The sequence below is a fragment of the Heterocephalus glaber genome, unplaced genomic scaffold, assembly GCF_053883595.1.
Source record: "Heterocephalus glaber isolate CG9 unplaced genomic scaffold, H.glaber_assembly_v1.0 deba00001666, whole genome shotgun sequence".
NCBI lineage: Eukaryota > Metazoa > Chordata > Mammalia > Rodentia > Bathyergidae > Heterocephalus > Heterocephalus glaber.
In genome coordinates this window covers 12,978,054-12,992,323 of record NW_028258406.1, presented here as the reverse complement: position 1 = coordinate 12,992,323, position 14,270 = coordinate 12,978,054, and the positions used below count along the sequence as shown (strand labels likewise).

Genomic DNA, 14,270 nt, shown 5'->3' with positions numbered 1-14,270 from the left:
TATCTTTTTTTTTTTTTTGGGTACGGGGGATCAAACTCAGGTCCTTGAGCTTGTGCAGCAGGCGGCAAAACCACTGAGCTAAATCCCCGGCCCAATAAAACATTTCTTACAAGCACAACTAGAAAAGAGAAAATACTGTGTGTTTGGGTCTCAATTCTGTTTTTGTGGCCAGATTATGTTTGAATATTTGATGTTTTGAAACAATGTCTGCTGGATTGTCTTAATCTAATTGAAACATCAAAACCACTTTAATGTGGACATAGTACAAACTGCACCACTTTTCTAGCACTTTATGTATTATTGCTACTATGTTAATTTATTGAGAAAACACAGGGGACTGATGGTGATGTGGGTTTGCTCTTCAAAATCCTTTGTTTTTTCACAATACTGTGCCTCAGAATCCATCTCATCATGATGTCCCTATACTCCAGTCACAAGAGCAATGTGACCTTTGCCACGCTAACTGCATGGGGTCCCAGAGGAACTATACTCTTGCAAACAAATATACCATAAATATGTTTGGAAGGAATTCTGAAAGCACCATCTAAACAGAAATTTCTTACACCAATAAATAATTTTTATATCTTCATTTTGTCACATTATTCTTTAAAAAAAATGCCAGGTGTTAAATATACCACCACAGCCTATGTTGTAGTATACTCTGAACATATATTTCCTTACAGTTACCTCATAGATCAGCTGGTGATAATTCTGCTACACTATACACCACTTACCCTAACACAAACTACAAAAAAAAAAAAAAAAGCCCAAATTGGTATTTTGCTCACATATATCCTTGTGGTCCTACCCTAATGTTCTTAGAATGACAGTAGGGTCTCCCAGTTTTCTACACTTTCAAAAATCAGAGGGCCTTGACTGCATTACGACTCAGCCAGCTGCAGGGTTTTTCTCAGCTGGCTTGAATCCAAGCTTGGGGCCTGAATATTCCTAGGCACTGTTGAAGGTATCTAGGTTGTTGCCCAAAACAATAAAAGAAACTGGCCCCACCAAAATTCCTTTAGCCCTCATACAAACTCCATTCTGTAACGCTCTAGCTGTGGACTTAAAAGCATAACATCCCTTTCTCTTGTTATCCATCCTGAGGGAACATGGCAGCACTCAGTAAGTTCCCCTAATAAATGTACTGGACATGTAACCTGGGAATTTAGTGTTTCTTTGGAATCTACCTGGCTCTATTCATGGACTATTTGGGAAACTCTCTTATGGGAATTCCCCTCCTCTGCTTTTGGGGTGCCTCCGACTAGGTTTAGTGGTGTGAAACAATGACCTACTAAAAACAATTTAAAATAGCCATAGTGTAAGACCGAGGGCCTTACCAAACGCTCCGAGGAGCTGAAGTGGAGCACACCCGGGGATCCCAGCGGTGCCTCCAGAATGTAAGACCAAAGGCCTTACCAAACGCTCCAAGGAGCTGGAGTGGAGCACACCTGGGAAGGAACACACCGGCCATGTTGGGAAACAGACCTTTATTAGTCTGGCCAGACGGCACTCCCGAAGCAAAATAGCTCAGAGAGGCACCTGGCTTGTTTTATAGGGGGTTAAGGGGGGGGTTAACATGTGGATTCACAGAAAAAAAAAAAGAACAAAGGTCAGTGGCTCATTGTCACATGCTGATGTTCAGCAGACATCCTGACTGACAGTTACGACCACCCTGTTTACAGATTGTCCTATAGATACTGGGCCCCGGGACATTTGGATTTAGGGCAAACAGATGGCTGAGTAACCTCCCCCTATTACTGATTGTCCATTGTCCCGAGGCAAACACACTCCAACCATCAAATTTACAACAGAATCTAGGGGAGTAATTAACTTTTGAATCACACAGTCCCACAATAGGACTGGATATGTAGCTCAGTGGTAGAGCTTATGTAGCACACACAAGGCCCTGGGTTCAATTCCCAGCACCTCTATAACAAACAAACAAAAAAGATAGTAACAGTTGTTCAATACTCCTTCCTGTACTTTGTCTATTTTTCAGCCTTAGGAGTGCCATTCTATTACACTTTAGTAACTTCACTCTAATGTCTTTCTGAACGGAAAGCCAAGACCTGCTCCTAAGAATGTTAATAGTGAGGAATTATAAACCATATTATTCTTCAGGCACAATGGTGGTTTTCAACCTTGGCTAACCATAGAGACCTCTGGGGAGCATTTAAAACTCCCAGAGTCCAGGCTATACCCCAGGCCAGTTAAATCTGAATCCTAGGGTGAGACCTAAGTCTTAGTGATGCTAAAATGTTCTCTCTTCAATTTCAAAGTAGAGTCAACATTGAGAGCCATGAAGCTAGAATATAAAGAGCTGGCTTTCCAGCTGCTAATCAACAGCCTTTCCATAATGGTTATGACTGTGTTCTTGAGATTTGGAGGTCCAGACTGTCTGTTTTTAGGATCTCAATATTGACTCTATACCACTGGAACATTGGGTTGGCAAACTAATGTTCGCTTAAGGAAATCCATGCATTTTTACTAACTGACCAGCCCAGAATTGGAGTGAGCAGGGAGAGAATTCAAGTCAAGTTTTGTGATATCATTCCTTTTGTAGTCATTTTTTTTGGTATTGGGGATAGAACCCAGGGTCTTGTGCACACTAGGCAAGTGCTCTACCACTCAGCTACATGCACCCCCAGCCTCTGTGCTTCTCTATTTCTGTAGTGATACAGCTGCTTTTACAATATAAAGGTACAGAAAAGGCCACTTAACCCTGCTTTTTTTTCCAGTATAAACTCACAAACTGGGTAATCTCATCTAATCTTTTGGCTCTTTAAATACACTCTTATGTGATAATGAGTTCCAAATTTGTATCTATAATCTGGAAAACTTCCCTGTACTCACACTCATACTTCAATAACTTATTGCTCTTGGATGTGTTGAGGATTTTAAAATTTAACACTTCCAAAAGTGAGCTTACAAACCACACACCTCCTCACCACTGCTACAGATGCCCCTCACAACCTTCCTCCTTTTGGTTGAAGGCAACTCCATCCTTCCAGCTATTGAGGCTCAAAATCATGCTATCACCCTTGTCTTCTCTATTTCTTTACAACTTACATCCAATCTGTTCCTGTTCATCCCACTTTAAAATTCTGTTAATTATACTTCTAAAATATATCCAAAATTCTGCTACTCCTCACCACCTCTCCCGCCATCATACTGGCCCAAGCCCCCCTATCATTTCTCATCTAGATCATTCCAATAGCTTCCCAACCAGTCTGTCTTCTTCCCTTGCTTTGTGTCTCAGTCAGCTTGGGCAGCCACAACAAAATATCATACACTAGGTGGGTTAAACAATCAAAATATATTTTCTCATACTTCTGGAGGCCTGAAGTCTGACGCCAAGGTGCCAGCAGGATTGGTACTTGGTGAGCCTCTTGCCTAGTTTATAGATGGCTTGGCTTTTTTTCTGTGTCCTACATGAACTTTCTTTGGTGCTCCTATGGATCTTCTCTCTTGTGCTCTCCCCTCCCCTTTCTCCCTCTCTTCTTTTACAGATGATAATCTGCCACCTGTAATCCCAGCACTCAGAGATTCAGGCAGGAGGATTGTGAATTCCCTGAGCTAGCGAGACTGTCTCATCCCAACATGTGAATTTGAGGTGAACGTAAACATTGAGTTTATAACCTTTTGCTTCAGTCCACTTTCAGTGTGCTAGCCAAAATGATTACATTTCATTGCTCCTCTGCACAAAACCCTCCAAACACTTCCCATTTCATGCAGAACAAAGGCCAAGGAAAGCCTTTACTGTGACTTAAAGGACACTATCCCATCTGGCCCCACATTATGCTTCTGTCTTTATTTCCTCCTACTTTCCCCTGGCTCCTACTGGCCTTTTTGTTGTATATTGACACAATCATCTTCCACTTCAGGGTTTCTGGCCTTTGCTCACTGATAATAGGTACTTGGGTCCACAGGAGGTCCTAATGAATGTTTATGACCTGCATCAGCATTTCTTTGGGTGTCTGTTATTCTGACTGGTCAGTGTCTGTGTCATGCTAATTGTTAAATATTTTGACTATTAACATGCCTTTACATGAAATGTTCTTTTTGTGCTCTTTGCTCCTTCCTCAGAGTTCACATTAAGACTTCCTCTGGATATTACCTAAAATTTCAGATATACATTCACTTTCCATTTTCTCTCCCAAGTATTTGACTTAGTTATCTATTTTGTATAACAAATTAGCCCCACATGTAGTGGCATAAAATAAATTAAACATTTACTTACTCAAACAATTTGTATGAGCCAAGAATTTCAGGAGTAGCTCAGCTGCATGTCCCTGTCTTAGGTTGCATTCAAGTCATTAGCTAACCCCAGCATCACAAAAACAAAACAAAATAAATCAAATGAAACAGATGTCAGAGTTGTGGTCACCTTGAATGGAAGTTACACCAGACAATCCCATTCTTGGAGGACACTGATTAGGGACATGAATACCAGAAGACAGGAATCACTGGAGGCCAATTTGGACGCTAGCCAATACAGTGTGCCTAGGTCTGTTAAGACCACACTTCTAGACAGGCATGGCAGCATACACCTGTAATCCCAATATTAAGGATGCTGAAGTAGGAGAATTGTGAGTCCAAATTCAAAGCCAGTCTGGGCTACTTAGTGAGATCTTGTCTCAAAATCAAATAAACAAACAAGCAAAGAACAACAACCACGCACCCCCCCCCACACACACATATCTTGGCCTTTCTTGTAACTAAGTTTGGCCATGTAAATAAATTCAGTAAAATGTAAGCAAAAGTGATAAGTGCAATATTGAGGTTGTACCCTTAAAGGAAATGGACTAGCTTTCCAGGTTCCTTTCCCCCTTTCTCACTGCTAGATTATATATGTATTGGATGCTGATAAGGGCAATCCCCCCAAAAGGCAGAGCAACACAGCTGGGAAAACCTAGATCCTTGTCTACATGGAGTCATTATACTAGTCCTGGCATGAATATGCCTGGACTGGTACCTAAAAACAAACTTCCAAGTTGTTTAAACCACAGCTATTATGAGTGTCTACTATTGCAGTTGAGTCAGTAGCTTAACTAAATAAGTTACATAAGTAAGAGGGGATAGGAAAGAAAGATAATGGCCAACTAGTTCTTAATTACAAATATAAGACCTTCTTATATAGCCTATTAAGTTATCAGAATGAATATCCACAATTTATTAATTTATTGTCGATAAGCATTCAAGTAATTTCTAGTTTTATGGTCCAGTGAATAATCTGATATGAACATTTTTGTATGTGAATTTTAGTGAATACAGTTACAGTTAAATCTAACAGAATGATATAAAAATGTTCAGTCTTAAAAGATTCTAAGGGGCTAGTTTTCCAAAAAGGTTGTACTAATTTTTTTATAAGCCCACTATCAAAGTTCAAGAATTTAGTTGTTTCACGTGCTTACCCACAATAGCTTTTTTGCTTTCATTTTAGTTATTTTGTTGAGTATAATGAAGTATCTCATTATATTTTTAATTGTATTTCCCCATAACAAATGAAATAGAGTTCCCTTTTTTTAGCCAGTTTGATATTTTTTTCTGTGTGAAGTGCTTATGCAAGTATTTTTTTTTAATTTTTTTGAGAGAGTTTAATAATGATCGCTACATTAAGTAAACTATTTTGGATACATGGTATAAAGTACTTTACACTTAATATGTATAAAGACACTATTCAGTAGGTCTTGTGATATTACAGATGTTTCTCAACTTAGGATGGAGTTACAATACCAATAAATTCATCATAAGTTGAAACTATCCTAAGTTGAAAATGTGCACAAAATACTTAGCCTACCAAACATCATAGTTTAGCTACACAGTAAACTGCAGAGGACTGTTTTGTTCCCCTGGGAGCTGTGGCTCATTGCTGCTGTTCAGCATTAAAAGAGAATATCATATAACATTATTGCTAGCTAGGGAAAAGATCAAAATTGAAAGTATGGTTTCTTATGATGTGTATGGCTTTCACACCATCATAAGGTTGAAAAATCAGAAGTGCAATGATTGTAAGATAGGAACTTCTATACTCTAATTTCACAGTTGAAGAAGCTGAAGCCCTGAGATGTTCAGCAATTATCCTAAAGTCACTTAGTTGTAAATAATTGAGCCAAGATCTAAACACAGGACTACAATAAAGCTAGAAGCTTGAACAACAAGCTCTTGGTTGTGAATAAGGTTCCTTAAGTACCATTTTCCAAAGAGAACTCCTGGCTGTGCAGTAAAGAACAAAGATCATCACTATGCTGACCATCACAAACCAAAGTGGACATCTTTCTGCCCACTGGATCCTGGGCTATTGTTTAGGTTTAGTACACACGGGTGATCTATCTGCTTGAGTCCAGTGAACATACTAACATACAAGTTATCCAAAGAAGGTTTATTACTTACAGAAGAGCAACAAAGGACAGAAAGCTCCATTGTGAGTTGGTTCCCCAAAGGTCAAGAAAGCTGTCCAGGGTGGATGAGACTCTTGACTGTGCATGCCCTACTAGGCACTATGTGCTACAGCTGAAGGAGACCCCCAAAGTAGCCCACTCTGGGTTATATACTTAATGGACCATGCGACTGACTGCAAAAAGCTTTGAAGGTCATCTTGCTTCTTGGGAGAGAAGACCAAAGAACTCTGTAATCCCAGCACCTGGGAGGTTGAGGCAGGACAGCTGCTGCAAGTTGGAGGCTTATGTAATGAGTTCAAGGCTAGCCTGAACTACATAGTGAGACCTTGTCTGAAAAAAAAAGCAAAACAAAAAAAACAGATCAAAGATCTGATCAAAATAAAACAGACCCAAAAACTGTCCTAGGCAGTTCTTCTCTGACTCATGATGTTACATTCCACTGGTCATGATAGTACATACCTAAAATGCTAGCTATTTGTGAGGCCAAGGATCACAAGTTAGAGGTCAGCCTGGGCAACTTAGTGAGATCCTGTCTCAAAAAATAAAAAGGGTTTGAGTTCAATCCCTGGTACAAAAAAATAAAAAAATAAAAGGGGTTGAAAGGGTTGGGGATGTAGTTCAGTGGTAGAACATCCCTAGGTTTGACCCCTGGTTTCCTCCCACTCCACGTAGACACATACAAAGTTATATTCCTTAGGAGAGACAGGAAAAAGACCTAGGCTACCTAGGTCACCTCCCTAGCTCACCTTATTATATTCTCTGCACATTCTATATTTATTCTTGAGAACCGTAAATGAGAAATGGTTGGGCAAGAACTGGGTTGGTCCATGGCCACCCAGAGAACTATCCTGCATTGGTAGATAAGCTAGGAATCACTTACTTTCTTCAGATCACATATAATCTCATTATCCTAATCATGTCCACCACCCTGTCACTGTCAGGGATTGGCTTATTAGTAATGCAAGAAAAGAAGCCTATAGTTGGTAAGCTCCTCTGGGTCATTTAGAAGAGTCTTAACTCTAATGATATTTCTGTGGGAAATCCCAACTCAAAATTACAAGGCTGAAGACAGTAAAAAAAAGTCAGGGGGATTCTAAAAAAAAAAAAGTCAGGGGGATTCTTACTAGGACTCCTTGTTGAAGTCAAACAGGACAACCCTAGGTTTTATCCATAGCAAAGGAACTCCTGTGATCATGTAAAAGTTTTTAGGGCAGACAGTGTCACAAAATGTCCATGGAGTACTCAAGTGTCTCCCAGCTATGACAACAGAGTTCCAGCTTTTCTGGAAACTATACTCCTATGCCAGGCATTTCTATATTGGCAGGTGAAATTATGAAGACTGCTTCATTCCTATTCTGAAAGGTATTTCATGTTAAAACACACTATGGATATATCTCTGTAATGTTTTCAAACTGAAAGCCAAAGGCCAAGGGAACTGCAGTTAACAACTGAGGACAAATGTAAGCATTAATAGAAAAAAGTATATAGAACTATTGCACTGATAGCTCAAACATAATAATTTCTATTTAAACTGCACCAAGGTGCCACTTATGAGCCGCTTTCATATATTATCTCACTTATCCCTCACAAACTCCTAAAAGGTAGGTAGGACAGGTAGGATGATTATGATTAATATTTCCATCCTACAAATGAAAAAATCAAAGTTCAGAAAGTTCAGTGACTACCTGGTGTCACAAAAGTTTTGAATGCCTTTGCCAGCTCTTAAGTTTTTGTCTTCTGTGTTTTTGCCTACTGTTCTTTTTGCTGTGCTGCATATTCTCTGACATACCTGGTTGCATTTACAAAGGACTGTGACAATTACCAAACTTTTGGTTTAGCGTTAAAGCATCAGAACAATGAGTGCCCTAGGAAAGGGTATTTTTGGAAAAGGCACAGGTATCAGGTGAAAATGGGAAGTTCTCTGGAGGTTTCAATTTGATTCATTTATCACAGTTAAAGAATTCCTTCAGGGAATCTCCCTGCCAGTGTTGCTGACAGACTTTACAGAAGTTTCCCCAAACTTAAGGGAAATTTCTTCCATCACTGCAGCCAGCAGAAATACTGTGACTACTACTAAAGTAGACAGTGTGAGAACCCAGAAATGGCAGCTGCTATCTATTCTTCAGATCTGAATTTACAAATAAGGAAATTCAGCCACCTAACAGAGGACAGAAAATAGCATTTAAAGAACTTTCCTACAGTCCTCATTTCCTGCAGTGATAGTATTGTCATCTGAAAAAGAGGGAACAAATACATATTTTTCCATTCTTAAGTAGAATTCTTTGTATATTATAAAGCTCCCTATTTTGGCTGTTAAAGAAAATGCATTTTAACCCAAACTTAGTACCTGTGTGTGGTGGCTTAACTAATGGTCAACTTGGAATGCCCAGCTGAACTGAATCAGAGTGGTCTGGGTGTGGATGACACACCTGAAGGTTGTTGCCAATGGCATAAAGAGAGAACTGGAGGGGATGATCATGTGCTGTTGATTTTCTTGGAGAAGCTTTCTGTGGCTAGTTTTCCTGATGCAAACTTGGCTGTTTTCATTGGAGGAGCTTGGGGCCTTGCCACTGGGAATGGCTGCTGTTCTCATCAAAGGAGCCCTGATCTTCGCTTTCAGCGTTGCTTCCTGGCTCAAGTGTAAATCTCTCAGCCTGGTGGCATAAATCCTTGACCCCACCAGCGCAGGCTTTCTAGCTTCCATCACTGGCCTTTGGGCCTTCCCAGTGCAGCTCATCCATATGGACTTGCATGAGATACTGCTGTGGGCTCTAGGCCTCTGGCTGGACTCATGGAGGACATTGCCTTGGGCTCTAGGCCTTCAGGGCACTTGCGCAGGACATTGCTGTGGGATCCAAGTCTTTGGCTTGATCTTTCGGGTCTCTGATGGATAGATCTTTTATACTCCTCTGCATTTGACTTTTTTGGATATTATAAAATCCTATAAATTATGTGTCCTGTTTTAAATCTATTCCCTTGCCAAACCCTGACTTACAACCCTATGCCATTCATGAAGTTTTAAGAAGTTGTATAAAATATTGTTATTGTAGAGATCATTTGATCTTATGACAGGAGTGAATGCTTGAGGGTTAAGGTTTTTATTAATGTCAATTCTGACAGATTTAGAAACTTTGACACAACTGTTTTAGTTTTGGAATATAACACAGCTGGCCATTGAAAAATTATAAAAAATTTTCAAATTCTTAATTTTGTAAAAAGATTGTATTTGTCACAACTGTATCTCAAAATGTAAAAGCTAGACTTGGTTTTGGAAGTCCTATTTTCAAGTTCTATTTCTGCCACTAATTTGAACAAGACTTGGGAAGTCACTTGGCTTCTTCAAGTTTGTTTTTTCATGTTGAAATGAAATAGTCAGATGATCTTGAACATGAAGCCACACTAACAAAGTTTCATCTGTTCACCACAGTAGCTCCAGGGTCTGACACAGTGAGTGGCAAATATTTATCTTTCAATAAATATTCTTTGCATGGATTTATAGTAACTTATAATTGCAGTATTTCACCTTCAACAGTACAAGAATTTCTAAAAGAATTTGAAATTGTCAAAATACAAACACAGAAAATGAGTTACTAAGCATTAGATGTGTTTTGCATAACCTTTTCATTAAAAGGGGAAAAAGACCCTTTAGGATAACCTCTGTCCTAAATGTACAGGCTTATCTAACTTCCCAATTAAGAATCATATTTAAGGAAACATGACTTTTTTAGAATTTTCAGAAACTAAGATTTTTCATTGAGACATTTCATGACAAGGCTAGAGTTCATATATCTATATCTATGCATATTCATACACACTAATGAGGAGCAATCGAAAGGAATTTCAGGTAAAATATGTATTTCCATTTATTTTCTAGGAAGGCAAAGACATGTGGACATGTTATCAGTAGAATTAATTGATGAAAGTTCTTTTTTATTTGATCTTATCTTTTAAAACTCATTGGGCTAGCTAAAATTGCTTATTTCATTCCTGAATTTTGACTCCTCAACAATGCCTCACTTTATAACATTTTCCTTTGAATAACTTTTAGAATTCTCTTTTTGTTGGGCTTTCTCTCTCCCAAACCAAAAAAATCATTTGTTCAGATTAAAGTTATTTACTTTTAGGAATGAATAAATGGTTATTTTCCAGAGGCAGAAATGTTCTAAAAATAAACCATTTCCTCAATGAATGTCTAATTGGTCAAATTTTAGGCACTATAACAATCTCACTAGATTTCAGATCTTTTTTTTGTCCCTTAAAACACATTCCTAAGTAATTTGTCTAGCATAATGGTTTATCAAACTTTAAAAGCCATGGAACTCTTGCATCAAACAAAATTAGGCAGCAGCCCAGTGTGTACAATGAAGGGTCTAAGGAGTCAGTTAATGTAGGGAGAAAGACTCCAAACTCTCCCAACTCAGCATTGCTTCCCTCTACCAGCCATTTTTGTGGAGGTGCACGTACCACAGAGCAACCTTGATAAAAAGCCAGCCCATAATTCTCACAGAAATTTGCACATGTAAGGCGAAAGAATATCTACACAAGTAGACAACCTATTCTTATATGTGTGTGTGTGTGTTACTGGGGATTGAATCCAAGGAGTGTTGAGCTACATCCCCAGCTCCCCACACTGGGCCTCTGGAGAATTAAGAGACTTGCCCTTGATTGTGAGGCCACTTTGAGCATAGCTGTTCTCAGAGTATTGTAAAAGCTGCCTCCACTTGAGCTCAACTCTCCCTTGCATCTCATTTTCTGAGTTAATCTTTCATTTGGAAGGTCTTGAATTTGCCCCTTGCTTTCTGTTTCCCATGCAATTGCCTTAGCTCAGATCTGTATCTCTTGCCTACATTATACTAGGCTCTTAGTGGGTCTCCCCATCATTCAGTTTCTTCATCTGTTAATCTCCCTTTCACATTGCTAGGAGCTAACATTCTCAAGCAGATATTACTTCATTGCCTTCCACATTGCCTATAGCAGGGTTTCCAAAAAAGTGATCCCAGGCCCAGTAGCATTGGTATCAATTGGAAAATTGTTGAAAATACTTGTTGACTTACAAATTCAGTCGGTTCCCAAAGGCTGGTTGTAACTCAAGTTGGTTGTAAGTAAACACAGCTGAAATCTCGATGTTTACCTGGGTACATGCTATAGATAACAAAAGGCAGATGAATCTCCCATTAACCTAATTAGCCCAAGTTGTTTGCATGTCAGGCCAGTCGTAACTTGAGGGTCCACTGTTCAAATTCTTGGGCTCCACTCCATTTCTATTCAACCAGATACTCAAGGGTTACAACTCACACACCAGGTGGTTCAGTTGCTCAGTGAAATTTGAGATCCCATGGACAGATAGAGCTCTAACATCTTAGGGTGGTGGCATGGAAACCCTGATTCCATTCTGATCATGTTTCTTGCCACTATCTTCTCCCTCATTGTCTCATCTCACACACTTGCCAACCTCCCATTTCATTCTTTGTTTTTTTGAGACAGGGTCTCACTACTGGTCCCAGCTGGCCTTGCATTGGCAGCAATCCTTCTGCTTTAGCCTGCTAAGTGCTAGAACTACAGGCCCGTGCCACCACACCTGGCTTCATTCTTTGATTAACTATTAAATATGTGTTTTTCTTTTGGTTCTAAGCACTAATAATAAAGCAAGACAGTACTCCTCCTAAGTGGCTGTTTGATTGGGGCTGGCAAGCTTCAATCACAGGATTTTAAATTAGGTATACAACGAGTCCTTGTAAGCCACAAGTCCCCGCCATAGTGTCTCCCTCTTCCTGATGAACTTCCATGTCTTTGGGGCTCATTCTCAAATGTCCCCTTTCCTCTGAATCAGTCAGAGGGCCAATCCCTAGTTCTCTGTATACCACTAGCAGCTAGCCTATGGGCAACCTGTCATATTTACCCCATGGTGGGGTTACCATTTGTTTACTTGTTTCCTAGAATACAGGAAAAGCTTTGCATCTTTATACAGATAGCAGCTCCCCACACATCAAAATCATCCGGGAACATTTTAAAAATGTGGATATTTTTGAATGACCAGTTACTTAGCAAAACTACCTAGAGAATCAGCTCTACCTAGTCCTCAGCTTGCTTCTTCAGCTTTGTGTTTCTTTTTTCTTTTGATTTCACTTTCCATTTCCTCTGCATTGCAGCACTCAAGCAGCCAGTCATTACTAATAAAGGGCAATATTTTATTTAGTTGATTTAAATTACTGACCGAATCTCTGGCACCTTAAGCAATATTCCTCAAGGCCTCAAACATCCAATGGTAACTTCAAATTAAGGATATCTTAAACAGTTCCTTAAGTATGTTTAGGATTCTAGTCATTTGCGACTTCTCGTTCACAGGACAACTGTAGTTGATCATAATTACCCTTAACATCCCTGAGGGTGGTCGTGAGGCCTTACACCAACTCACCTGTGGCTGGGCTGGGCGAGGCAGCTGGAGGTAGCTCCACCTCCCAGCCGGCTGGTGGGAGCCGGCAGCGCTGTTAACCTGCGGTAAGGTCAGAGAGCGTCAGAATCTTGGGATTCAGGACGGGAAGTTCTCTGGGGGCGGGCACAATTTGCTAGGGAGAAATCGAAACTCAGCTGTTAAAACCGCTGCCGCTGCTCTTTAGAATCTCCCCTCGAGACTCGCGAAGCGTCCTGGGACCTGCTGGGTCTTGACCATGTACACCCGCAGTACAGTTGTGGGCTCCCAGCCGGGCCCCTCTCAGGCTCCCCGGAACCCGGGTGCGCGGGGCGGGGAACTGGGCTCGCTGCGAAGTCAGAGACAGGGTTTGGAGGCAGCCCCCCAGGGCCCTGCGCGGGCGAGCCTGCGGGCCCCCCACCGGAGGAGGTGAGTGTTTAACAACCTGTCCTGGGGGTTGGGACCCCTTCCCCAAACATGCAGGCATCTACTTGGTGTTTGGAGTTTGAAACCGCAGGCGCCCAACAGCAGGTTTTTGAGAGAATGAAATATTTGCCTAAACAAATCATCCATACCTTGAACCTGTCAGTTTGGGGTTCTGTACTAAATATCCAAGGTCCCATTCCTTTCAAAGACATTACTGATTCTCCTCCCTGGTTGCAGGATTGAAAGATGGGCATGCATACAAACCGCCTGGGCTTCTTACTAATTTTCCAGGAATCTCCAGAATTTATAATCCAACTATAGAATGAACATAAGGTTTTCATTATTGTTTTAAAAAATTGGAGTCTTAAGTAGAATTACCACATTAGACACCAAGGCAGGGGCAAGAAGGAATGTGATATGGGGTAAAGAGAGAATCCAGATGTTACCTTGAGGAGCAAGCTTATATCCCATCCAGACTTCCAGTAAACTGGCCTCTTGGGACCAGAGGAGTGGGGCCGAGAGAGGGGGGACTAAGCAGCTCAGGGTTGAAATGTGCCTTAAGCGGGAACAGGTAGGTGGCATTTACTCTTGGTCTTTGCTTCAGGGACTGCAGTTGGTATCCTGGACACCTCTATTATGCAGTGTCCATGAGGTGCTCTTTCCACCCAAGGAATGAGCTGCTTTCATTCAACACTATGGTTTGTATAGACATTCCTTACTGCCTTTGAAATGCTGTTGGTGTATTGGAGTTGTCCAGTTTCCCTCTTTTCAGTGACTTCTTTGTCACAGGAAAGACAAATGCTGGTTGCTAAGAAACAGTATATAACCTATGACCAACAAACAGTAGAGTTTCTTTCATCCTTCCACTTTTGAAAGTATCAAGCCCTTAGTATTATTCTGTTTACACTTACTGTTAGATAGGGTGGATGATTTGGAAATCCAATAGCAAATGCTGCATTTCTCGCCTCAGAAAAATTGGCATTTTGCCACAATAGAAGCTCAAGTAGCCTACGTGTATCTAATGTATCTAGAAA

At 40.5% G+C, this 14,270-nt stretch overlaps 2 protein-coding genes across 2 annotated transcripts in view; one reads left to right on the top strand and one right to left on the bottom strand.

The window, feature by feature from the left end:
• Nucleotides 1-12,975, bottom strand: part of Dnajc15 (DnaJ heat shock protein family (Hsp40) member C15) — a 119,149-nt gene extending 106,174 nt beyond the window's left edge. Inside the window, exon 1 of the mRNA XM_087197316.1 lies at nucleotides 12,817-12,975. The gene's annotated coding sequence lies outside the window, so the exon portion shown is untranslated. The remainder of the gene's footprint in view (nucleotides 1-12,816) is intronic.
• Nucleotides 12,976-13,069: 94 nt separating this feature from the next.
• Epsti1 (epithelial stromal interaction 1) overlaps nucleotides 13,070-14,270 on the top strand; it is a 111,148-nt gene continuing 109,947 nt past the window's right edge. The window contains exon 1 of the mRNA XM_004844244.3: nucleotides 13,070-13,239. Coding sequence (XP_004844301.2) covers nucleotides 13,070-13,239 — 170 coding nt within the window. The remainder of the gene's footprint in view (nucleotides 13,240-14,270) is intronic.